The sequence below is a fragment of the Ictalurus punctatus genome, chromosome 3 (genome assembly GCF_001660625.3).
Source record: "Ictalurus punctatus breed USDA103 chromosome 3, Coco_2.0, whole genome shotgun sequence".
Classification (NCBI taxonomy): Eukaryota; Metazoa; Chordata; class Actinopteri; order Siluriformes; family Ictaluridae; genus Ictalurus; species Ictalurus punctatus.
Window position 1 is genome coordinate 23,949,241 of NC_030418.2, and position 27,384 is coordinate 23,976,624.

The following is a 27,384-nucleotide window of genomic DNA, read 5'->3' on the forward strand; positions in this document are numbered from 1 at the left end:
GTCTAAAACACTTTTTTTCAGTCCACAATTTCTATCCCCCTTTTTGTTTAGCATTGACAATACAAGTAAATAAGTTTTTTTTTAAACAATATATACAACAATCAGTCCTTTCCAATGGATTGCTGAAGTATTTTCAGTCTAAGAACCTTTTCAAAAATGTGCACTGATTTACACAAATGAGGCATAATCTTTAATCTTTATTTAATATGCATACTCAATAAAACAAACAAAAATTCTAGTCTTTGGATGATGTTAGAATTCAAATGTTCTTTTAACTGTGAAGACAGAGACATTTACAGAACAGAAATCATTTGTTTATTGTTTAATCACAAAAATATTATGCATTATTAGAAAATATGTTTCTCTGTTCCATTTTGTGTATAAAATACATCATAAATCCAACATTAATCAACATTTGAAATAGAAATTCCTTTGTAATATGTATTGTAAGCTTCCAGATAGTGATAGAATTAAACCTACAATACAAGTAATCTAGAAACAGATTTTTTTTTGGTTCTGAACAAAGAATAAAAACGAACAAGTTAAAAAATGACGTGATTTAATGTAATGTATTAAGTTCTGTGTCATCTCACATGGTTAGTGCATTGTTTTATGTAGCACCATGGTCCTGGAGGAACGGTGTGCCATTTCACTGTGTACTGTACCAGCTGTATGTGCTTGAAATGACAATTAAAGCCACTTGACTTGACACTTGTATTTCTACACCAGATGAAATAGCTTAACATAGTAAATCAAAATACTAATTTTGAAACAAAACAAACATTGTTTCTTTTTATGATTGCAGGGTTAGTACTCATTTCACACACATGGCTTGCTTGTTCTTATTTCCTGCACTCGTTGGCTTGACTTCAGCTGTGTCTCAATAGTGCTGGTGAAAAAACAGGCCCACCCCAGCAGCCCACTGTACAACTGCACACCCAGCCCCTTCCCTCTCTCTTTCTTACTCCCCTTACTGTCTCGCCTTACCCTCCTCCAAAAAGAGAGCACTTTTCTCCTGCACTCTATGTTTTTATTAGGTAAAGAGGCGAAGTGCAGCGTGAAAAAGGAAGAGGGACTACACTGAGCTATCTACTACGGGCTGTAAAAATTTTTTTGGGTAAGGTCCTCTTACTCTTTCTCTCCCTCCTTTTTACTCCATTCCTCCATGATATGTGTTTTTTAGTAGCTCTAGTATGTTCTGGTTGTGTGTTGCCTGTATTGATGATTTTACCGTAACCTGCTTCTCTTCCATAGCTGGCCTGTGTATTTACTCAGAGCCATGGCCTACCGGTCCATCTGTGTTGCTCTCTTGCTCTTTCTGATTGGTCACATGTTAGCAGGTAAGAGCTCTGACTGGGTGAGAGTGAGAATGTATAACAGGAGGATGGAGAACATTACACATCTTCATAAGATACTTCATGAATTTACAATTAGCATCAGCTAAACATTCCACACACTTATATCTCAGTATAAATACATATATAAATACATATATAGTAGTAGTAAAAGATAAAATATTATAGTAGTAAAATATACCGCTATGCAAATATTGGATTCACAAAATGTAAGTGTGTGTATATCTTAGTTCATGTGGTGTTTTTACATGACGGAGCATCTGGTTCTAATTTGGCTTGTTCTTAGCGCTTTTCTGAATGACAGAGCAGCATAACCTTACAATAGACAAGACATTTCACGCATGAGACATTGGGTATAATCCAGCACTTCAGCTATTACAGCACATTTACAGCTAAAGTTAATCATTTGGACTTGTAATGTGTTTCTGTGGCGAGAAACATGTAGCATGTAAGATGGTAATGCTTTGTTTCTGGTAACTTTCCTGGAAGAGAAATCTGACATAATTGGTCAAACGTGTGTGATCTCATTTCCTAAGAATGAGAACAGAAAAGAAATCAAGGGCAAATTTGAGAAGCACTAGTTCTCATGTACTTTGTCTTTCTGTTTGTATTGATCCAGGAAATACCCCATGAAGCACAGATAGTTGAGGTTAACTAATACGTTGGAGATTTTTCTGTTGGTCTTTTTTTTTGGAGCAGATGTTAGGCAAAGACCTAGAGAAGCAGAACCTCAAGGTTTATTTATTTATTTATTTATTGCTAACTACACACTGAGAGTATTATTCTGCTCTCTACATTATAAACAGTGGGGTCCAAAAGTCTGAGACCGCTAGTGAAAATGCTTCAATTTAGTTGTGAAAAATATGAATTACAAATTGTATTATGAGCAACAAACTTGAGTGAAAATGTCTTGGTATTTGGTTTGTCCCTCTTTTGCATTAATGACGGCGTGAACTTGAGCTGGCATGGAGTTTGTGTTAAACCTGATTATCCATGTTAGATCAAATCCATCTGGGAAAGAGTTTCATATGAAAATGTGCTTCAATGAAAAAGAGAAGACTCATGGAAAATCTAATTGTTTGTACAAAATGGTTAACATGGACATTACAATAAATTTCCTTAAATTCCAAAAAACAAAACAAAAACAAAAAAAAAAACCAACAACCACCAGGAAGCGAAAAAATCTTGAATATAGATTATTCAAACTATTTCTAGATATTTTTTATAATTTCAAACTAGTTCTTTTGGAAGACAATTTTAGTTATTTTAAGCGTTTATGTGTGTGTCTAGAAAGAAGCAAAATTATCTCCCAACAGAATAATAAAATTTAAAGCATGAAATTAGTAAACATGTCTAGAAATAGCTTTAAGAATCTTTTATTTGATTTACGGCAACTTATAATAGGAAATATTAGATCATATCTGTCTACATTCAAGATATTTTCACTTGCTAAGAGATCATTTTTTGCAGTTCATAATCTTGATTATTGAGTATTCAAGATATTATTTCCAGATGTAAATGAATCCATTGTAAACGGATAAAAAAAAAACAATTCCTAGATTTTCAACATGGTCTCAGACTTTGGGACCCTAATAAATCAGTGATTTTCCTTTGATAAAGAATACATCAAGTATGTGGCCTGTTTCTGCATAAACTATGCATTTCTTGGACTACATGTCTAAGAACGCCCACTCCTCTCCTCACACATCCTTACTAACAGCACCTTTTTTCAGATTTTCAACCACATACTGTAGATACACACTCTATCCTCATCTTCTCCTGCACTTCTTGTCCATATTATAATTGTCTTTCAATGCCATTAAATCAACATTTCAGCCAGCGATATTTTACATAATGGAATGGAAGGGAAAGGTTCCAGAGACCCAAGCCTATATTATTGAGCAAGCCATAGGGAGAATGGCAAGAACAGAGAGAAACTCCCTGTATGAGAAGTCAAGATTTAAAATGGGGACTTCATCCTCCTCACAGGAAAACAACATTATAGGCAAAGCATTAAATCCAAACCTATCCACCTCAAGGCTCTTTTACACCAAGGACACATACTGTAAAGTGGATTAACAGGAGCTATGGCTGAAATGTGGTCAAAAAACTGTTATGAGTCTAATGGGACTAGTGGTTATATTTACATTGCCTTCAGCCATCTTCAGCTGTTAAGAGAGAAAAGAAAGCACTAAGTTGTGACTCGGGTTCGTGTGATTTTCTTATCTCAGCGTGAGGAAGGCAGTCTCAGGTCTGTTATTCAGTGATGCCATGGAAGCACACAGTGCGGCAGCCTGGCATCTGGCTCAGCTTGCACGACTCTCCTAGTGTGTTTATGATGGAAAATGCTGTAGTAGGAAAACTGTGTGCCTTCTTCAAACATGTCACGCAGCACCAAGTTTGACACTTTCAGCTTTCAAAGCAGAATAATGGTTGATATGAAATCTGAAGAAAATGTAAATACTGTCCTTGTACCTGAAAACCTGCTGCTGTAATTATGATGATTATGACGTGCATATTGAAAAAGTCTAAAATATAATTGCACAATGCACAGTGAAGTCATGGTCTTGATGATCACATAGAGCCAATCATGTTGTCAGAAAGCTGAACTGGAACGTATTTGTGAGTTTGTGGAATTAATAGTCCCCCAGACAGTGACTTGAGTATACAGTAACTTGTCTACATGGTATGGAAACTGTGACTGTGAGGTCCTAAAGGTTCCACAGAAAATCTAGAACAGGATTTAAAAAAAAGAAAAAAAAGAGAGCATTTTCTATGTTTGACATTCAGATAGATTTTTTTTCTAGTTTAATGTTTATTTTTGATACAGCTTTATGACTTTATATTTTAGTTGTTTTTTAATCTTGTATTTAAAATGTCAGTGTACTCGTTTTTATCTATTGATTCTATGTTGTTTATTTACTGCTACATGATGTACTGAATATCTAGCTAGTAATGCTTTTAGATTTTAAAGAACAAACGGTGCTATATGTATAAATAATGTTGATTTCAGTTTTGTTGAGATATTCCATACCAGAGAGAACAAAAGGAGACACACACCTAATTTGACTTGGGTGTTTACATTTTTTTTTTTACTTGCAGTACATACATTCTGAGTACATAACATTTGCCTATTGTGTATCTTATTTCAGCGTATGTAGCCAAACCTGTTATCCACATATGACTTCCCCTGTTGCAAGAAAAAGGCAGATCCTTTACCTGATTTACATTTGATGTTTTGTGTCACAGTGCCTGAGACTGATCCTGTAAACAGAAACACTCACATAGCTCCCTGCCAGGAGCACAGCAAGCTTAATGACAGACTGGATGCAGTGGAAAAGGTGATCCATATACTTATTCTTCTTTATATTTATTTCTTACTTTGTTGAGTACAAGTTATTCTAACTAAATACTTTTAAAGGTATAGTGTATGTCTACAGTTGCGATAAAAAAATTTCAACCCCTATTGCAAATCAGGTTTATTGTCAAAATGTACAGACTTTCAGCTGTTTGCAATGAACAAATCAAACAAAAGCAATTGAAATAGTTCAACACAAATAATGCTTCAAGTGGTTTCCCCGAATTCAACTGAAAATGCAACTTATAATGATTTCTCCAGTCTCAAAATTATCCAACCACTTCATGGCAAACATCTTTAGTACTTAGTAGAGGACCCTTTTGCTGTTATGACCTGCTGCAAACGAGATGCATAGCCAGACACCAGCTTCTGGCAGATTTCCTGGGGAATCTAAGCTCATTCTTCATGAGCAATGGCCTCCAGTTCAGTAATATTCTTTGGTTTGCGTGCTGCAACCGCCTTCTTCAAATCCCACCAGAGATTTTCTATGGGCTTCAAGTCAGGTGACTGTGATGGCCCTGTAGAATCTTCCAGGACTTCCTCTGCAACTAAGCCTAGGTGGAATTTGAGGTATGCTTTGGATCATTGTCCTGTTGGAAGGTCCAATGACACCCAAGCTTCAGCATCCTCACAGACAGCATGAAGTTTTCTCCTAGGATTTCCTGATACTTCAATGAATCCATCTTGCCTTCCAAAGACTGCAGGCTTCCAGTGCCAGAGGATGCAAAGCAGCCCCAGAGCATCACCGAGCCACCACCATGCTTGACTGTGGACAGAGTGTTCTTTCTTCATTCTTCTTCCTTCAGACATACCTCTGATCCACCGTGCCGAAAAGTTCCAGTTTTGTTTCATTGCTCTACAGAACAGAATCCCAAAACTTCTGTGGCTAATTTATATAATTTTGAGCCGAGGTTTCTTGTGCTTTTGGGTCAGTAGTGGTGCACGTCTTGGAGTTCTGACATGGAAATGTTCTGTGTTTAATACGCGCCTTACTGTGTTCACTGAAACCTCAATGCCTGTTGCCACCAATTCTTGCTCTCGTCTTTTGCAGTCACGCGAGGGTTTTTTCACAACCTGCCTTCTCAGAAATCTGATTGCAGCCGTTGATAGCTTCCTTTTTCTGCCCTGTCCAGTTATTTAATGCATTTTCTACCCCTAACCAGTCTGCCCTCAAGCACACTTGGTGCAACCAATGAAACCCTTGATTAATTACATCAGGTGTGCTTGAGACAACACCTGTTTTGCACATTTGTGCTGTTGTGAGGGATACTATTCAGAGGGTTGAATAATTTTGAGACTGGAGAAATCATTATAAGTTGCATTTTCAGTTGAATTTGGGGAAACCACTTGAAGCATTAGATATATTGAACTATTTCAATTGCTTTTGTTTCATTTGGTTAATTGCAAACAGCTGAAAGTCTGTACATTTTGACAATAAAGTCTGTAAATTTTGACAATAAACCTGATTTGCAATAGGGGTTGAATAATTTTGATTGCAACTGTATGTGGAGTTTATTCGTTTACTATTTCAAAATAAAAAAATGTACACAGTATTGCTTTTCAGCCTATTGGATCACTTCATAGCCTTTTGGCTAAGATCAAGTATAGTATCTGTTCTTATCAGTTTAATATCTGACATAATACATCCTCCATATGAGGACTTTATATTAAATGGATTTTTAGAGCAGGGAGCTAGAAGAGGGACTTGCTCTGTCTGCTTTACGTATCAACCTGGTATTGCAGTACCTCCAGGAATGGTGCACTTTTTTTCATGGGCACTTGTGGCTCAACAGTTATGGCTCTAGTTTAATGATTAGAAGGTCAGGGGTTCAAGCTCCAGCAGCAACAAGGGGTGCTGGATCATGGCTGACCCTGTGCTCAGACCCCAACTTTCTAACAAGCTGGGATATGTGAAGAAAAGAATTTAACATAAATATTTGATTTTTAGACATTTTTTAGGTGAAAAAAAAGAAATTTCCTATTTCAGTGTGTGTGCGTCAAGAAAAAGAAAGAAAATCACATATATGGACCATATAGTCTGAACTGTGGTGAAAGCTAGCTGAAGCTACCCATTTTATCACTCAAATAAAATTCAAACAAATATAACCCATTCCTTGAACGTTCCCTCTAAAGCTATCCTTTTATATTATATGCACATACACTGTTTATGCTAGGAAGCCTGAATTCTAGTATAAGAAGATGAGTTTTCTGAATTAACAGGTGATGCCTTCTTGAGATCTAGACAGTCTTTCCTCTGATAAAAAGAACATCAGGTGAACTGCGTTCTCACTTTAAAAATCACTGACCCTGCCTGTAATAGATTCTGCTGTATTCCTCCAAGCAGGTCCAGTTCATGGTGAAGGATTGGGTATTCTCTCTCTCTCTCTCTCTCTCTCTCTCTCTCTCTCTCTCTCTCTCTCTCTCTCACATACACTATGACCCTCGTTTCTTTCTAATTTCTTATAAGGCAACATGAGAGAAGTCACCCTCCTATGTTCTTTAACTCTGTCGTTCACCACTCTCCTGTCCGTTATTCATGCCTTTCTCACTTTGTAAGCCAATGACTCATCTCTGATTCTCTCAAGCTCACTCGTCCTTCCCTCTCAGCTGGTTGATCTCCTCTCTATTGATTTATGGTGTTGTTTGTTTCACTTTCTCTAGTATTTTGTTATCCTTCTACGCTTCACATATTTGATTTATTTCTCTCTGCAGCCACTTGCTGTAATACATCATTTTCTTTGACCTCCCTTTTATATTTCTTCCATAATTCCACCAGTCCATTTCTGCTACTGTGCAGTATTGTTCTTACTCATTTTGTGCATTTTTATTCAAATATCCAATGTTTCCTCAATATGTGCACTCACTCGCTGTAATTAAAAAAAACCCAACTACTTCTGTCTCCTGTTTGTAATTTAAAACCTCTGTTCTCTTCCATATGTGTGTCTCTCCACATCTGTCTCCAGCGGGTTGAGGAAACGGTACAAAAGCTGGAGGCTGAGCTGGCCGTGCTGCTCGATACCATCCAGGCTCGTGAATGGAGCTCCCTACTGATCAGTGACACTGCTGGACCTGCAGTAGACATACTGGATGAAAGCAATGTCCCTCCACACTCTTGAGATCAAGCAAGACAGAGAAAGAAAGGTACAAGACTGAACGTGTTGTAGATTGTTTTCTTGTTTGTCATGCGTTAGATATTCATCGCAGATGTACGATGTAATGGTAATTAAAATCAGCTGACTTAAAAGAGGGCTTGGTGTTTGAGGAACTGCATGTGCAGAGAGAGATTAGATTGGGTGTGAACTAGTATGGGTCTGAAAGGACAATGCAAAACAGAAATCATGAAGCGTTCTATAATGAGATGTATTTCTGTGTAAATCAGGTTTTGTGTTATCACTGGATGACAGCTGGAGGTGAGAGGAGAGAGCCATAAAACACACCATATTATTGCTTAATATACAGTTCCCTCCGAAAGTATTGGAATGGCATGGCCAGTTCTTTTGCGTCTGTTAAAGACTGAAGACATTTGGGTTTGAGATTAAAAGATGAATATAGATAGACAATAAATCAGAATTTCAGCTTTAATTTCTTGATCTTTACAACCATATAGGTTAAACAACATAGAAAATGACACCTTTTGTTTGAACCCAATTATTTCCCCCAAATACCTGCTGCCCAGGTGGGGCCTGTTAGATTGAATGTTTAAACAATTAATAACACTGAATGTCCACAAACTCCATGTGTGTGTGTGTGTGTGTGTGTGTGTGTGTGTGTGTGTGTGTGTGTGTGAGAGAGAGAGAGAGAGAGAGAGAGAGTAAAAATTCACAGAAGATTGTAGAAAAACTTTTCTATAATTTTGCCATTTAAGTGATGCTGATAAATCCTACACAATACAACCAGGGTATGTAATGTCAAGGTTATAAAAAAAAAGTTTGGGCGGGGGGGAGGGGGGGGGTCATTTCTGATTTCAGGTTGTTTGGGAACCTCTGTGCTAGAGACATTTCTATGAGACTGTATACAAAGGGGAGACCTTCTAAGCTGAAGTGAAAGACTTCTTATGAAAGTAACTAAGAAGCCTTCTCCTCAGGAACCTTTCTCTCTCCCCTGCTGTTAAAGCCTGATTTACTCCATGTGCCAGTCAGCCAAGACATCAGAGAAGCCTTATTATAGTCACTAGTATTGTTAGGTTACAGGTTGTACAGTTCTAATGTACACCACAGGCACTAGACAACAAACAGAGTCCACCTTGAGATACCTTGAGACACACTGACTTTAGAATTCTGACTGTTTAACAGAAAAGCCTGAGTATGAAATTGGAATTACATTCGCATTTGGGGGACTCTTACTACTTCCAGGGAACAGTATTGGACCTTTGTTATTATAATGATAGTATATATATAAAGTTTTAAGTATATAAATGTCTGTTATAATGGCTTACAGTTGATTAAAATTGGTAGGTTAACTATTAGTATTTAGTAGTATTAATACTAGTGTTTAGTATTATGAAATACCACTAGTATTTCCTTGGCAGTTTTTGGATCAAAATGATATCAGAAAATATCTTCTAAATGCTTTAAAGGCTTTAAACTAGCATATTGCTATAATGATTATTTGTATTTAGACAGCAATCAATTACAATTGCCTTGGCTGTCAGAATACATTCTACAATTTTTTACAAAAATGAAAACATTTCTTTTTAAAGCTGTGTGAAACTGTATTACATCACGGCTAACATTATGACCATTATTCCATGCTATGATTTGCATTTCCTTCAAATTATAACTATACCTAGAGGTCTGTGTGCTCAGTCCTCATGATCATTATTGATCAGTACAGCACACCAAGGTCCTCAAAAAGTCTGGGTCCAGTAACAATAATATTTAAAATATTTTATCAGTTAAAAGAAAACAAAAAACAAAACAAAACCCTAAACTAATACATAAGTTTACTCCAAAGGTTTGGTTAAAAACTGAGCTCTTTAATAACCGTTTGAGAAATTCTGATTTGAAATAGAAATATATCTTAAAATCCTGTTCGCAAACTATTTGTTTCATTTTTAAAAAGTTGTTTTGATGCACGAATTTCATTAAAATGGTAATGTAGATGTGCTCCTGACAAAGTGCTTGCCTTAAAGACTCATGCGTGATATTGACCCAGTTACTCTTTAAAGCACAGCATGGTCTCATTTTTCTTTCACTCACACATTTTTTTCTTCCTCTCCTGCTTGCACAGTCAGCTTGCCTGCTACTCCTATACTGCTGCTCCGAACCACACAGACCAGACTGGTTGTGATCAGGTGGGCAGATTCACTGCTGTGGCTTCCAGACTCTGCTTCTCCAGTCTACAGTCTTCTTTCAAGACCAAACTAGAATCCAAGGACATACGCTTTCTTTCAATACCTCTCCTCTTGCTAGCTTTTCTTTTCTTTTTTTTTTTTTTAAATAGAATTTTAAAGTGACCTTGAGCATTAGGATTATGCTTTATGAATACAAATTGTTATAACATACAGAGTGTACTAACATAACGCTCTGATAAAAAAAAGAAGAAAAAAAAGGAAGCAATGTTCCAGGATAACCGAAGACACACTCTTACAGTTTAATCAGATTTCTGAAGTTGCATGTTGATTCCTTATGAACAGACAGAGCCAGTGCCCTTAAACATTTTATTATTATTATTATTTTCAGCATCATTAAAACAAACTATGGGATGCCAAAATTTAAACAGAGTCTATTGATACATATCATGCCATCCACAATTATTGAAGACGATGCTTTGCTTTGTAGAGTCGAACATCTTCAGCTGATAACACAGTCCTAGAGTATGAAAATTGGATGGCAATACAGAGCACTGATGTCACTGGTGAAAAATGCGGTCATCATCCCAATTCTTAAGAGTCTTCATTTCAATGGCGGATGTGTATGGCAAAGCAACATAGCAACAACCATATGCCTTCCCCCAAAACACCCCATTCTAGTCTTTGTAAATAGGGGTACATGCAAAAAATGTCAATGTTTATTCAATATGCTATTGGTATCAGTATAGTAATCAATAACTTACAGTGAATTAATGTCCACTTGAGGCTAACAGTAGAATTAATGTTTAATTCCAGAAACATTCCATGTTATTTTTTTTTTTTTTACTTACCACAATAAATGCTTCTTTACAAATTATTACATTGGTCCTATGCACTACTTTCACACTCCCACACAGGTATGCGCACACACCCACACACACAGACACACAGATTACGCCAATAAACACGTACAGACACACACGTACGTGCTATTCAAACAGACAAATGCAAACGTACAGGCACTCATTTTTATTTAGAAACAGCTATGCAAATGGTACAAAAGCTTTGGCGTTTTTGCCTACAAGTTGTGCCTGCACACTTGGAAATAGAAGTATGAAGATATAGCTTCATACAACTGCTTTTTATTCTATTAGAACTATTTCAATCTGATTTTTTTTTGTTAATACCTAAGTCTGATATGCGCACCCACATAAAACTGTGGAGAAAAGGTCCTGCTTCTAGCTATGTTTTACATAATTATACAACAACAATTGGAAAATGGTGCTGTCTAATTATGTAGAATGCTACATGTTCCAACGTCACAACTCGGCTCGATGGTATCACCTTTAAAACATGTTTATATAGGATCGAATCAATGCTACTCTTCAGAAAAGCCTCATCCGGCCCACTAGGGGGAGTGCTTAACCCAAATCAATGCAGAACACAGACCCCAAACGGCACCTAAAATTTACTTTCAGAATATTTTCTTTTTTAATTGACTTAATCAAACAAAATCTTAAACAGGTGTCCTATAGAGGTCACTAAAGCTTATTCCCCTGGTGAAGTGAAAATCATCAGTAGGTCCTAAGCAGCAGGAATGGAAGAGCACTAGAGTAGTTAACTGAACGCACTGGACGCACACTGCAGTGTGACCTACACTGAACATCAAATCTTTCAGGAACAAGCATCTTACATGTGAAACACTAACAGTCAGAAGGAGAAACACAGATCAAAGTGCCAACAGAGTGCTGGCCAGAAGCAGCAAGTTTATCAAGACAGAGATACAGAAAAACCAAGCCATTAACATTAACACCTTAACAGATTCTGACGTAAGATTAAGAAAGTCACTGCAGTTCGATTTTTATTTAATTTTTTGTATGTATTTACTTGTGACATACTATGAACATTGTTTTCTCAGACATTCAGAACATGACCATTGTAGTCACATGGTCACTCTTAAGTCATATTTGTAAGAGTGATTCTTTTTAAGTCTTGCTCTTTTTTCATTTTTTTTTTCATTTGCCAAGCAATTAATCCCAGATTGTTCCCAGATAGCAGACGATTCCAGGCCAAATGTTGGGTTTAGGCACATTAGAGTCAGTTATGGCGATGGGAAGTGTGTTTGTAATCCAAAAGCGGGTGTGTAAACAGCCACGTTTAAGGTTCTCCTGGTATTTAGAATCTGGATCAAAAAAATAAAAGCCCCAATGCAATAAACAATATCTAAAGCTTGTGCAGGGTTACAATTTTGGACCAAAAGTGGTCCAACTGCACCATATCATGCCTGAGATACTGTAAGTTGTCATCGTGTTTGAGTTGTGGCTGTCATTACGCAGCAGAACGTGCGCTGGGTGAAAGAGGTATGTGTGGGCGGGCACTGGGTCATCACTCACTTGCTATCTGGGAATTACTTCTATAGAAATGAACTAAATGCTTAATGACTAGTAAATAGCAGCCCACTTTCAGAGGGAGCAGCTGAAACAGCAAACATAGCAAGTCTAAAGTTCAGAGTGTTTTCACCTAATCATAATTAATACACAAACAGCATTCTCATTTGGCCGCCCTTGTCATGTTAACATTCTTACAGCAGAGTCCTATTGCTCTGTGTGTCGTCATGCGCTCTGTCGGTGCGGCTCGTTAGTTCTAAAATGTCTACTTTACATCATGCTGTACAGATAATGTTGCATAGAAGATTGAGCTTACTCTAGAGGCCATGTAGAGAACGAGAAAATGGAGGCCATGTCGTTGCTCGTATAGGCAGAACCCAAACCATGCTGAGATGAATGTAACTGGGATGGAGAAGAGAGATGTTTCGGAGCCCTAATCGGGTGCACTTTTGGTACTGGGTGCAGTTAGGGCTTTATAGGCATGGTGAGCGCAGTGACACCTAAGCGACCAGCAGGAGGTGCTGTGCCTGTGGATCTATGAGCTGCCCGGGGATGAGCACACCGAGCCGCACATGCTCAGTTTGGAGGTCTCGGGTTCGGGCTCGGTTTCTTCATCCTCTGTCCCGCCCTCTGCCTCTTCTGCCTCTCGGTCAGGGTCACCTTCTCCTTCTGCTTCTCCCTCTGCTCCCTCCCCTTCTCCCACCATGCAGCCTTCCTCCTGTCTCCTCTTCAACCTGACACATAAAACACATAAGAATGGGCATCGTTCCCATATACAGGAGTATCCCATAACATTACTGTATAGTATGATGTGCAAAAAGTCTGGTACTGTTCATACAATATGCATTAACACACACACAGGCAGTGGGAAATGCATTCGGTGATTCTGTTGTTCTGTCACAGAGACATTACATGCGATGGATAAGGAGTCATAAATAATGGGGCAGCGCTAAAAATAGAGATAGTAACAATTTGCAGGAGAGCGTGTGATGCTAGAATTTGCAGCCTCTACTAAATTATAAACCAGGTAATAATTTATAGCAAACACAGTGTCAGGGAATCGTAGCATACAGATTCTCCTGCCAATAAACAAGAGCTCTACGCTCACAGCCAACAACAAGCACAAGGCTGTAATCTATAATTGAAACTGGACTTATCATGAGAAATAGGTTCTAAGCTATATATTTCCTTCTTGCTCGGGTGGTACGCTCAAGGGTACAAATACTGTACCTTTAGTATGATGTATCTTTCAACTGTAACTATGCATATTGTGTACGTTAAAGACCGATACCTTTAATTAGTTTATAAAAGTACACTACATGCACCTTCCCAGGTAAAGAACCATACTAATAGTATAAAAAAATGTACCCTTGTGGGTACCAACTCAGTAACAAGGAAAGCTATAGTTCAGTACCTTTGTTTTTTTTTCTGAGAATGTGCTTCTGTCAAAACAGAATGCATTAGAGCAAAAAGTTACGGAGCAAATTATACCTCTGGAGAAAAGAGATGCTAACTTAATCAAGCTTAGTGCATCACACAATCTTGTTTCTTAATATCAGCAGTCTTGAGAAGTATTAAAAACACCATCTCACTTTTCTCGGTTGAAGATCACAAACTCTTGCTGCACGACGTCAAGGCACTCCTGTAGATAATCATTCTCCTGCAGGAAGCACAAGCGGTCACAGGTCAGCCTGACATGGACCTAACCAGCAGCATGTACGAAACCAATCAGCACTTTCCAGATTACAGCTGCCCCTCACCCCTTTCTCTCTTCACAATGCTCTGGTCACAGTGCTTTAGTGGAGATCAGACTTCTTATTGTCTTCGGCTTGTTTTTTGCTTGATGTGGGCTAAAAATAGCGTCTCATATATCTGATAGTGCCAGAGGGCTTAACAACAGTACTGAAAGCTTCATAATTTAATCATCCAGGTAATAATGGAGGATCATCAGCTCTGGAGGCTGAGGGAGCCTTGCTAGTGGAGCTATTTGTACTCCTACATTAGCTTGCAGATCAGGAAGAACAGCAGTACTGGCTACATTTAATAAAATGGAGATCTACTTACTGGATTTGAGAGTCTATAAATAGTCAGGACTTTAAGAGACAGTAATATCATTGCTAAGATATGCAGCAGTGAAATAAAACAGGGACATTCAGAATGATAAATCAGCTCACAGGCCAGAAATTGTGGCGATTTCTTTTTTCTTTCCGTTTTCTCCCCAATTTGTTCACATGCCAATTCCCATCCACCAGTCAGCAATCCCCTGTCATATGACAGCTGCTATCCAGGGAGGGTGAGGGCTAACGTGTTTCCTCCAAGACACATGAAGCCAGCCAAAAGCTTATTTTCACACTGCTACTCATGCTGTGTCACAGGGCAGCATAGCACACTTGCAGGAAGCCGCTATCTACTCTCTTCTGCATACATGAGCTCAAGGAAACGCATGATTGGCTAGTGTCATTTAGATTGACAGGGGAGAAAGAGCATGTAACTAACCCTCTCTGACATGGCAAAGAGGGTTCGCAGTTTTTTGGGGCTTTTATTTTTTCAAAAAGCAAATCCACACAGATCTAAATGAAACTTTTAAGGGAGGCAGATAAATTGAGAAGTCAAGCCAGGTCAGAGGTCATGATAACTCACAGATTGGGAATCCTTGCTGTTGTCTCTTGACCTGTTCTTGGCCAGACGCTTTTTCTTCTTATGTAGCGGACGAGATTCTAAAATCATCTCTTCCAGCTCAAAGGTGGGGTCACAATGCAGACGCCCTTTCTGTGTTCACCCACACACAACAGACAAACCAGACAGTGATGAAGAATAATAAAAGCAATCTGTTCCACACAACATTAATCTATAACCCATGGGTATGCATTATGGTTTAGTCATCTTATTGAGTTTATGCGCCAATCTGTGTGGGTAGAGCATGTATTTTTATGTACGGTGTTTGTGTTTATGTCTGGCTACTGCTGTGTACTGTGTGGATGTAATGTGCGGATGTGTTTAATCGGCTCCTACGTTGGGAACAAATCCAGCCTCCATCTTCTTCTCATAGACAGCATCCCAGTTCACATCTGAGAGGTAGGGGGCTGTCTGCATGTGGGCAAGACTGCAGAATCGATGCTCTGGATTTACTGTCAGCAGCTGAAAAATAAACACATCAAGCTCTATTCTTTCCTATCTTCTATTTTTTCCCCGCCTACACAAACACATTGACACACAGAGTTCATATATTACCAGTCAAAATTTTTATAGAACTTCCAGCACCTTATTTTATTGGAAACAATTTAGATCTAATTGGAAAAATGGTACATCTTAATCCCTCTGATTAGCACAAACCAAAAACTGTCCAAAAAAGTCCTTTAACTGAACACTTGAATGTATTGGGATTGGGGTAGGGTTAGCATTGGCTAACCCTAGCCCAAGAGTTAGTGGTGACCCAAGCTGGCTTTGTGTGTACCTAGGGTTAGGGTTGGGCTAGGGTTAGGGTTACAGTAGGGCTTTGTTAAGATTAAGGTTGGGCTAGGTTAGAATTGGGCCAAATTTAAGGTGGTGATCGAGTTGGGGTTGGCTAGGCTTAGGGATAGGGTAGGACAAGGTCAAGGTTCATATAGGGTTAAGGTTTGGATTGGGTTAGGTTAGGGCAAGGTTGGTCTAGGGGTAAGGTTTAGATTGGATAGGGTTAGGGTTAAAATGGGGCTTGGTTACAATTAAACTTAGACTGAGTTGGCAGTTGGCTAGGGTTAGAATTAGGGTAGGGCAAAGTCTGTCTAAGGATAAGATTGGGTTAGGTTTGCACTAGGGTTAATATTAAAAAATAATCAATCAATCAATCAATTTCAGCACAGCAGCTATCACTAAAAAAACAGATGGTTAAAGAACCTGCATCTCCCCGTGTTAGTGTTTTTATCCTAGTCTCTATCTATCACACCTGTGTGTTAGAATTTCAACATATTTACTGCTGAAACAGTAATGCTAAAAGAACCAAAAATCTCCAAACTCTGAGGGCAGTCGCCAGGGCAGTCAATAAATGTTTAAGCAAATGTGTTTTATGGATTCTTCCATCAATGTTATTTCCAAATTAAGCTCTCAATCTGTAAAATACATCCTTTCAGAGATGTTACTACATTTCCAGAAGAATTTATGGCTAGGAAATATCAACAAAATCATTTGCGATAGATAGATAGATAGATAGATAGATAGATAGATAGAATTATAGGAAATTATGTTACAGCAGCACAAGTAATAACAATAAAATTAAAAGTAGAATTGCAAATCTTCAAAAAAACAAAACAATGAATATTAAATAAAGATATGTAAAACATTAAAAGAGTAACCGTAATAATTCAAAGAAAATGGTTGTGCAGTAGTGTGTTCACCTATCACGCAGAGATGGACTATTTTACATTGTTATGGTGAAAGGTAAGAATGATTTCCTAAAACGTTCTTTATGGCAGTTTAGCTGAGTGAGTCTGTTGGAAAATGAGCTTTGTTGTCTTTGAAGTATGTCATGAAAGTGGTGAGATGGACTGTCCATGATGGAGAGCAGTTTGTTCAGTGACCTCCTACTCCTCACTGACTCAAACGTCTCCAGGTTTTGCCCAATGATTGTTTCGGCCTTGCAAATGAGTTTATTGATCCTGCTGGCATCTCTGACAATGATACTGCTCCTCCAAACTGACCACAGCATAGCAGATGGTGCTCGTGACCACAGACTGATCTCCAGCATCTTGGTGCATACATTGACAGTCTTCTCATTCCCTTCTTGTACACAGCGTCAGTGTTGGTCCTCCAGTCCAGTCTATTGTTCAAGATGACACCCAATTACTTGGGTGTCAGTGCTCGACAATTCCAATCTCCTCACCCATGATGTTTATGGGCTTGGTCGAAGTTCTTTTCCTTCTAAAATCTATCACCATCTCCTTGGTCTTGTTTATATTTAGGAGCAGATGACTCCTGCTGCACCACCACGCCACAAATTTATCCACCAGTTCTCTGTATTCTGACTCCTGCTCATTTCTAATACACCCCACCACCACAGAGTGATCAGAGAACTTCTGCAGGTGGCACGATTCAGGTATACTGGAAGTCTGAGGAGTACAGAGTGAACAGAAATGGAGGCAGGACAGTCCCCTGTGGTGCTCCTGTGTTACTAACCACCACATCAGACAGGGAGCTCTGCAGCTGCACAAACTGGGGCATATCCGACAGAAGACGCGCTGACACCCATCCTGAGCAGGACTGGATTAGAAGGTAAGTAAGAACTTTAGATCTGAATTATTGTTCATATTTGTTAACTATTTTCAGTAGCTACTCTTAAGACTTCCATTACAAGTGAGTTCTGACCAAACAGTTTTTTAGTTCTATTCTCTCTACAGGGAAATGTATTTAAATTCATGTTTGTGGTAATTGCATAACTGCTGCAGAAGCGGTGGTTAGAGGTTAGGCTTAAGAACACTGGATTGTTCCTTTTCAGATGAGTTAAATAGGCGAAGTACTACATCATGAGAGCTGTGCTCTGAACCATCTTCCAAAAAATGTGGATTTAGAGCTACTCTCTATCATGTCTTCCTTTTGATATCCAAATAGCTAACATCACTTCTTGCCAATTCACAGCCATTCAAGTCAATCTGTCACCACTGGCATTAGTCAGACAGTCTTCAGGGCCAATTAGTTTTAAATAAGATGGAGCTGAGAGATAACATGGGCCCATCTGTCTGGGGAGTGATCATAAAAAGCAATTCTGTTATTAACGAGCTGATGGAGTTATGAAAGGATGACAGCTTTCCAGGCTTATCATGAGATACTTTTATTGCTCTCAAAGTGTTTAGAGACAAGATTCCCAGCCCATCTGATGGGATGCGTTATGTTATCAGGGAAATCATATCTGAGCAATTTTTGGACATGTTGCTGCTGCTTTTATTCTCAGAAGGCTGAGACTGTCTCCACGCAGTCCAGACAGAAGTAATCGATCTACACAGGCATGGATGAGACAAATAGACATCCTGGTCAAAAGTGCTAAGATAGAACCTGAGACCCAGTTAGCAATTATAAAGGAATACAGTAAGTGTGTCTGTACATGTGTGTGTGTGTGTGTGTGTGTGTGTGTGGGTGTGCATGAGAGAGAGTGAAAGATAGAGTGAGTAAGTGAGAGAGAGAGAGAGAGAGAGAGCGAGCGAACGAGAAAAAGCACGCAATATTCCTGTCTTACACACTGCCCTTTATTGTAACCTCTCCAGCACCATGGACATCTCCTGTATGTTTCTGACCCCTTCAGGTTGACCCCCTTATATTCGCTCACACATTCTCATTATTTTTCTGCCACTCTTCCTCTCTCTCTGTCTCTTCCTCTTTCTTTTTCCACACCCCCCATACCCATCTGTCTCTCTCTCTCTCTCTCTCTCTCGCCAGCTTTCTATTCACAGCCTGATTATGTATTGTATTTCTCCCTTTTTAGGTCTGGTCACCTTCCGCCCATTCCTTTCCCATTATACATTATGCTTCCAACCTTCCAGCTTTCCATCATCTCTCGCTTGGGCTCGGCCTCACTCCTACATTGCCTCATTATGTTCCTCCTTTCTGTCTCTGTGAGTTAGAAAACCCACTCGCTCTCTGCTGTGTACTGCACTCTCTCCTCAATCTCCTCCTCCGTCCTCAGAACCAATTAGTTTTCTCTCCATTCCTTTCCACATAGCCTTTAAAAAAAAATCCTCCCTCTGCTTATTCATCAACTCCTCACACCACTCTCTTTTCTCTCCTCTTAATACTTTCAATTTGTTTTATCATCCCATGCACATATGATTTAAATGAATTTATTGCTACTTACTTCTATAGTACTTCTTTCTGTCTCAACTTTTTATTGTGTGTAGACACTTCCCTCAAAAGACTGTGCTTATTTATGCATACTCTCTCCCTACACACTCATTCGATCACTCACACACACACACACACACACACACACACACACACACACACACACACACACGGACCCACACACCTTACGCAGCAGGGAGATGAGGTCTTTGTGCCAGGAGTTACAGTACTGCACGCTGACTGTGCTGAAGAGCTGCATTAGAGACTCCACTGAGTTGCTGGCATGGATGTCGTACGGCCTCTGAGTGATAGAGTTAAAGAGAGAGACGTCAACACAGCGCGAATAAAAAGTCAAAATGTTCAAAATATCCCTCAAATATGCAAATGAAATCTGGTAATGACACTAAAAAAAGTTATCCATCTACTAAATAGTCCTTTTTTCTGACTGAGTACAAGAAGTTCATGTTGTTTGGTATTCATCAATACTGAAATGAGTAACCAACATGGTACTACGCAATCACGGGTGTCAAAGAACCTTTTGTTTAGCTTTGTTTATGTTTTCCTCATTTCCCAGCCTTGAAAAGTGCAGTTGGCTCAACAGTTAAAGTTCTGGGTTACTGATTGGAAGGTTGGGGGTTCAAGCCCCAGCACTGCCAAGTGGCCACTGTTGGGTCCTTGAGCAAGGTCCTTAACCCTCTCTGATACAGGGGTGCTGTATCATGGCTTGTGCAGTATCATCATGACCCTGTGCTCTGACCTCAACATACTAACAAGCTGGGATATGTGAAGAAAAGATTTCACTGTAGAGCAAATATGCTTCAAAAATAATGAAATGAAATGTTTCTATATTTTAAAAAATACTATAAATCGCAGTAAACGGTAATAAATGAAAAAGTCAATATTTGGTGTGATGACCCTTTGCTTTAAAAAAAGTAGTAGTCTCAGGTAGAATTAGTGCGGGTTTATAATGAAATGAGCTGTAGGTTTTATTGAGCAACTTGCAGAAACAGCCACGGTTCTTCTGGAGACTCTGACTTGCACGCACTTCTTATTTTTGCAGCAAAATCCAGCAGCCTTCATTATGCTTTTTGTCTGAAAAGTGTCTCTTACCACTTAATATACTGCTTTCTTTACTGACATTTTTCTGTATCATTTAATTTTGCGCTGGAAAGCTAATGTTTGGAAATCTAAAATGTTTTTGTACTGACTCAATAATATAGAAGTCATAAAATAAAAATCTATAACAAAGTTTGTACTAAAGTTTATTTGTACGTGTGACAAATAAAGGATTCTTCTTCTTACTAGGTTCATTCATAACATTAGAGAGTTCATTTTAAATGAAGTGCATTAGATAGCTATATTACTTTCCTTGGATTGTATAGTGTTACTATGGAGATGAGTGGGTCTCTTGGCCAATTCCCAGTTAGGTTCCCCATCATACGATGGCTACCAACCAGGGAAGGTGAGGGCTATCACGGGCTTCCTCCGAGTCATGCTGCATCATGTGGGGACTTCACGCACTCAGACGAAATCTCTATCTGCCCTCTTCCACATGCATGAGCTCACAGAAACCAATTGATTGTCTAGTGTCACTGTGATTGATGTGGACAGAGAGTATGCCATCCCTCCTACCCACAGGGAATGGCTAGATTTGGGACTCTCTCTTGGACATTGTCAGAATTCAAACCCATGCTCTCCGGACTATAGAGCGAATACTTTTCTGTTGTGCCAGTCTGGAGCCCTCCAGTTCCGACTTCATCATTTCACAGAACATAGTTTGCAGTCTGTTCTGATTGGCATCATTAATTGCGTTCAGATCACTATTACTCTGTGTTGTCTGCTGTTTTTATGAGTAAGAGGACAAGCAAATAAGCAAGGTATCAGACAGACACATAATACAAGTATTGTATGTATTGATGTACTCTATCACTATAAGAGGCATGTATTATACAACAGGAATACGCAGCTCATTTCTACTGCACAAAATACATAAAGTACCAGAGCGTCTGCCACCAGAAAACTAATATGTTATTGTACTTTTCTTTGGCACGGGTCTAGTAACAAAGATTCCGGTTGTAATAGATAATATATATGATGTTCAACTACAGTTGATCCAACAAGGGACAATGATGCCATTGTGCACCAAATTTTTGATGTGGGTATTTGATGCGCCTTTGGCTTCTCTTTGGGGTGTTTCTTGTTACTGAGAATGTTTTTATCTTTTTTCCAAAAGAGACCAATATTCTTGCAGTTAATATAAGCTGGTTAACTAGACAAAGAAACAATGTTGCCATTGCAGCTGTAATGATAATAGTAATAATAATGATGCAGTTATTATTGTTACTATACCATACTATCTATATATAAGAGGACTGTTTTCCATTTGAGTCTTATTCCTCTGAAGGTTTATTCAGTGTTTTCCTTGCCACTGTTGGCCTCTGGCTTTGCATAATAGGGATCTAAAAACTGCATCTATATACAGATTGCTGTTAAGCTGCTTTGAGACATTGTCTATTGTTAAAAGTGCTATATAAATAAAATTGAATTGAACTGAGCACCACTCGTCTCTCTAGGAAAACAACGTAGAAGCAGAGCCCTGAGTTCAGTTTCTGTTTGAGTGTTTGTTGCTATTGAATGTGCAGTGAAAGCACCCACAGAGAGAAACAGAAGACAATAGATGTGCTAGAGCAAGATAACTACTGTTATATGAACTCAGTGAGTGCAAGCCTTTTTTTTTTTTTTTAAACTGCTTACCCATCCTCGCAGGACCTCGAATATGGTGACCCCTAGTGACCACCAGTCCACTTCAAATGCATAGCCAGTCCCACCGCTTACAAAAGACTGGAAAATCTCAGGAGCTATAAAGGAAATACCGGAGTCTAAAAATAGTCATTTTTTTCTTGCGTGTTACTTCATTATTTATATAATTAAGCACCATATGAATTTCACCATATGAACAAAAATAACAGTTAGTTTAGCTAAAGTAAAGCTAGAAAACTTAATTCAAAACAATTAAGTGAAAATTGGTTAAACATATAAATAGTTGCTAGAAGCTTTTGTACCCATATATGGCTTGGTTCCAGCTAAAGCCGTGGCTCTTTCTCCATCTTTGATAATTGTAGCAATATTGAAGTCAGTCAGGTGGGCATGACCTGAGACATGAAACATAACCAGTTTAAAGCATCTGGAGACAAACTCCCACACATCAGCCATTTAGGACATTCAAGCCTATGTAGTCCTACTACTATACACTGGGTGAAAGGACGGATCCCTTTTAACGGCTTTTACAAGTTCAAAAATCCATAGCATCTCATGGGCAATGTGTGCTCCATTCACTGATACAGGCTTGCTTGGCGACCATAATATTACGAGAGAAACCCACAGAATGAGAGATTTATACTGTATAAAAACACAGACATGTGATACTTTCAATGGAACAGCTCATCCTTGAGTCTGCATTTGTCTGTTAAGTATTATGGGCTTGATGACCCTGAGCATGGTTTACTGCTCAGAGACAGACTGTGTTACCGTCGCTATGCCTGCCAGCCTACATGTCACCTTGGACCACTTCCATACTGTATTTCTATCGAGACGTTTAGGAAAGCTACTATATGAAGACTTACACACACTCCTTACCTTGTTCGTCTAGAAGAATATTGTCTGGTTTGATATCCCTGCAAAGGAAATACAGCAAAATCATCACTATTACATATATTACATTACACACAAAAGCTTTTGATCAATTGCAGGATTAAGTAATCTTGCAGCTGGGCAATGCTCATCCTTTGCTATTAAAACCATTATGGACAGTCTGATATGGAAGAATGTAATCCGATCAGTGACCTGTCGATGGAGATTTCTCTAGTTTTCACTGTCCTGACAGCATATAAGGCAGGCCCCATAAGCCATGCAGAAAAAGATGCAATATGAGAAGTTTTGCTATTTCAGTTAGGCTTTAGCGAATCATATAATGTCAGCACAGAACTGCACTAATCCCTGTGTAAGACTTCTGCTGACAGCGAAAATAGCTACCCTGCAGGGACAAACTAATAAAACAAAGTGCTTCTACTTGGCTATGCTTTTCTTTTGCGAGTACAGAATATTTGTGTGTGTGTGTGTGTTCTGAGTTAGAAAACTAAAGTGCCTTGTTGCCCTTTCCTGTTGTGAATGTTTATCTCTCAGGGGGTCTTCATAGATTTCTCCACGCCTGCTAATTGCCTAGGACACACATGCAAGCCTCTAGAACACACATGCCTCACTGTAGGGTCTCAGGCACACACTGCCAAGACACCCCACCATGCTACACACACATGCGCGCACACACACTGCATTTCCAACACAACTAATTAAGACAACGATCCCACACTGCTGGTAGTCAGCCAAGATGATTAGATTCATGAACAAAGGATTAATATTATCTTGCTTTTTTATTCCTATTATACAGCATACACACACACAAATAGTGAAATATCTGAGAGGCTGAAGCCTTGTGCACACATTAAAACTCTAAAACAAAATGTTTTCATAGGAACAAGATCGGAAGCTGGATATATAGTATAATAATCAGAAATGATTATATTCTACTTCCTGTTCTTCTTCTTCATTCATTGCTTTCCTTATCCGTTCATTTACTTTTGTAACTGCATTATCCTTTATTGAAGATTGAGCTGTAGACCCACTACTCAATCCTAAACATAGCGAAACCTGTCAGACTTCACCAAAAATGGTATTTTGGGAAAATCTCTTGAATTCAACAAATATGATTCATTCATTATGAGATTATGAATAAATATAAGATTATGATGCGAAGATTTTTTAATCTTTCTAGAAAGAAAAAATGCTTAAAATATGGTTTGTAAAAAATCATAATCTCATAATGAGAAAGACTATATTTAAGACCTTCCCTATATTTGCTGTGTATGCAGTAATAATGCTATTCTAATAATGCTATTCATACTATATAAACGATGTAAGCCTGGAAAACAAGACCGAGGGATTTTGCAGTGTCAGTTAGGTCTCCCTACAGTGTATTCACTATATTTTCTCCTTCTGCCAAAATATTTTTGTCCTGTTGGTAAATGTCAAAGGATTTCTCAGCACATCAGAAATCTGTCAGGCAGAAAATTGTTCAAAGCAATAGCATCTAGCAGGAACAATCCCCTAATCCCTTAACACTGAGTCAGAAGGAAAATACATTCCCTTATTTTTATATTTTGTTCAGGAATTCTGTGCATGAACTAATTTTACCTCCTTGGGCAACATGACATGGCAGCTAGGACTGTTGCTAGGAGACACTTCTCCTCTAGTTGGTGCAACAAAATAATTGCACGGCGAGACCGATTTCCTGTCAGGAGTCCAGAGTGTGGAACACAACGGCACACACTCTGGAGACTACCGTATGGAGCGTACAGAGCCGGAATGCAGCCTGCTGGACACCAAGACTGTCCCACAGGAATAGACCATGAAACACCATGAAGAGAGATGCTAGAGATGGAAAGAAACATAACCATCTCCACTGATCTACTGATCATTTCAGTTATGTGGCGTTATGTGTAAAAAAAATGGAAAAGTTTTGCTGGTGTGTTTGAAATGTTGATTAATAAATACTGGCCCAAGCTGTGAGGTTCTGCTGCCACTTAATGCGCACAGCGAATTGTCTTTGTGGCTGTTTCTGAAAGGTCATTATATCAGCAGGAGGCTTTGTCTGGGCCCGGAGGCATAACTTCCTTTGGTGAATCCCTGCAGGCAAGACACACTTAGAAAATCAGTCAAAGTGACAGCTCTGTCTTATACAATAGAGTTATGTGAAATGATCACATCATAATACTTATTTATATACTTTTACAATAATCATCGATCCCATTATTACTCACAGCAACAGCAACAGGTGTTATAGTGTATCTTGTGGTAAGTATTTTTTTTTGTAGCTCTTAAAACAGCACTACTTTGCTAGCACACTATTAGCAAACCTATATATCGAACAATGCGAGTGAATTCATTTTCACTTTAGCCTTAATCTACGCTTGGGACACCAACATACTGTAGTGTGTTAAGCAGCACACATACTTTGTCTTTGTTTTCCATACACACTCACATTTTCACATTACCAACCTCATACACACACACGTTTGCCTCGCTACTCCAGGTTGGGGGTTCGATTAGTGCCTCCGGACTCAGAATCAATCCCTGGAGCTGTGAGTTGGCAACGCTATTTATTATTATATTGTCTCTTCATGCACAAAAAGTATAGTGAAATTCTTAATTGTATGTCGTTCCTGAAGACTACACATAATGTACACCTCAATGATATATATTCATATACACATATTCATTTTCATATATTAATAGTTTAGGGCAGTACAGTGGCACAGCACGTAACTGAAGAACAATAAGTGAATTAATAGTATAATAAACTTTTAGCCTTGGCTCCAACATGGTCTCTGCAATATCTAAAGCTTTAGTTAATTCACTGTCCTGGCTTGCATTTCACCCCACAATAGAACAGATGGAGGACTGTAATTACAAACTTGAACACCATCCACATCTTTTCAAAATGAAGCGTAATAAAAGGGAATCAGTATAAGAGCACTAATAATATGTGACACCAATTATAGAACCAGCCTGGTCTTCAGTAAATGGCCTGCAAGGGCCTTGGGGTGATTTTTAAAACACTAACTTAGACAGAAATGCAATAGAGTTGATGCAATGTCTGTGGGCCTGAAGGTAACAGAGCCAGCATGGGAAAAAAAAAAAAAGCTACAAGCCTACAGCATGGAGCTGATGGTTGATAGATTATTGATAGAAGCTCATGATGAATCTAAACTCTGAGACACTGAGCATTTATCTGTAGTTGTATGTGGTCAGGGTCATTCCTGAGTCAAACTCTATAGAAAAAGCAGCACTCTATGAGTGATAGCGAGGGCTTAGAACTAATCAATGAGGCTTTCAGGTTGGTGGTAGAATATTAGATGTGTAGGCTTTAATAGTCTCCTGCAGGAGCTGTGTATCTGATAATGCATTGTCAGAACTTCCAAGATATTTTCCAATACAATATTTAAATATGCCACAGGTGTTAATATCCCTTTTTGTAAAAGAGAATGTAGAAGTCAAAACCATGGTGTTAAAACCATAGGTTGTCATAGCGTATTGGCCTGTGTGTGGGTGTGTATGTGTGAATGTGGAAAAGGGTTGTCTCAAGCTTGTCAAAGTCAGGCCATGACATACTATGTTTCTGTTCTGGGCATTTTTACTGCAAAACATTGGCCAAGGTGTAGTAACGTTCACCAAGATCTACTCTGACCTCAAATGTTAATGTAATTCACTTAAAATCGAATTCCTAAGTATGTAGGAGCCATTAAAAGCTTATTTTCTAACATAAATGTGACACTCTGGGAGACCAAGTCAATGTGACTGGTTTCATTACGTAAAATAATATCACACCAAAGCTGAGATGGCCAAGTGAAATGTGAGCATACATACTGAATCGCAGACAATGAGTGAAACATCAGCAGCAATTAAAAACCTCACCAAAGCCACAATCAACACCAATATCCTAAATGTGTCTAAATTTACATCTACAGTGCCTTGCCAAAGTATTCACTCCTCCTGAACTTTTCCACATTTTATAGTGTAACAACCTGCAATTGCAATTGACTTAATTGGGATTTTTTCCATTTATTTACATATTTTTTTTTGTGACACAAAGGTTAACTAAACAAAAAGTGGACAGTTGTTTATTGCATACTTGATCAGTATACAATATTTTGTCAATACTTACAATAGTAGAATCACGTTTGGCTGCAGTTACAGCTGAAAGTCTGGGTTATGTCTCTATCAGCTTTGCACATCTGGATGCTGATATTTTTGCCCATTCTTCTAGGCAATATTGCTAGAAGAGACCATTGGTGAACCATAGTTTTTCAAGTCTTGCCACGCACGTTTTTTTGCATTGGGCTTTGACTGTGCCATTTGGGTTCATGGGTTTGAACCACTTCAGTGAAGCTTTTACAGTCTGCAGAGGGTCCTTGTTTTGTTAAAGGGGCAGTAGTAGCTCAGTGGTTAAGATATTATGCTTGGATTGTCGTGAGTTCAAAACCCCAGCACTGCCATGCTGCCACTGTTGGGCCCTTGAGCAAGACCCGTAACCCTCAACTGCTCAAATGTATAAATGAAATAAAAATTTAAGTT

The 27,384-nt window shown here is 38.7% G+C and overlaps 1 protein-coding gene, 1 long non-coding RNA gene and 1 other non-coding gene across 3 annotated transcripts in view; 2 read left to right on the forward strand and 1 right to left on the reverse strand.

Moving 5' to 3' along the window:
* Nucleotides 1–950: 950 nt before the first annotated feature.
* LOC108263745 (uncharacterized) lies at nt 951–10,880 on the forward strand. Its single transcript, XR_001812259.3, has 5 exons — nt 951–1,117; nt 1,255–1,340; nt 4,605–4,696; nt 7,677–7,854; nt 9,943–10,880. It is a non-coding gene; the product is annotated as an uncharacterized LOC108263745 (long non-coding RNA).
* On the forward strand, nt 6,286–6,481 carry LOC124627743 (U2 spliceosomal RNA). The gene has a single exon (XR_006982305.1). It is a non-coding gene; the product is annotated as a U2 spliceosomal RNA (small nuclear RNA).
* The window catches only part of LOC108263744 (serine/threonine-protein kinase 32C), a 100,662-nt gene continuing 83,256 nt past the window's right edge, over nt 9,979–27,384 (reverse strand). Inside the window, exons 5-12 of the mRNA XM_017464842.3 lie at nt 22,834–22,871; nt 22,260–22,349; nt 21,952–22,055; nt 19,382–19,498; nt 15,403–15,528; nt 15,031–15,159; nt 13,983–14,050; nt 9,979–13,124 (exon numbers count right to left, since the gene is read on the reverse strand). Coding sequence (XP_017320331.1) covers nt 12,926–13,124; nt 13,983–14,050; nt 15,031–15,159; nt 15,403–15,528; nt 19,382–19,498; nt 21,952–22,055; nt 22,260–22,349; nt 22,834–22,871 — 871 coding nt within the window. The 3' untranslated portion in view covers nt 9,979–12,925. The remainder of the gene's footprint in view (nt 13,125–13,982; nt 14,051–15,030; nt 15,160–15,402; nt 15,529–19,381; nt 19,499–21,951; nt 22,056–22,259; nt 22,350–22,833; nt 22,872–27,384) is intronic.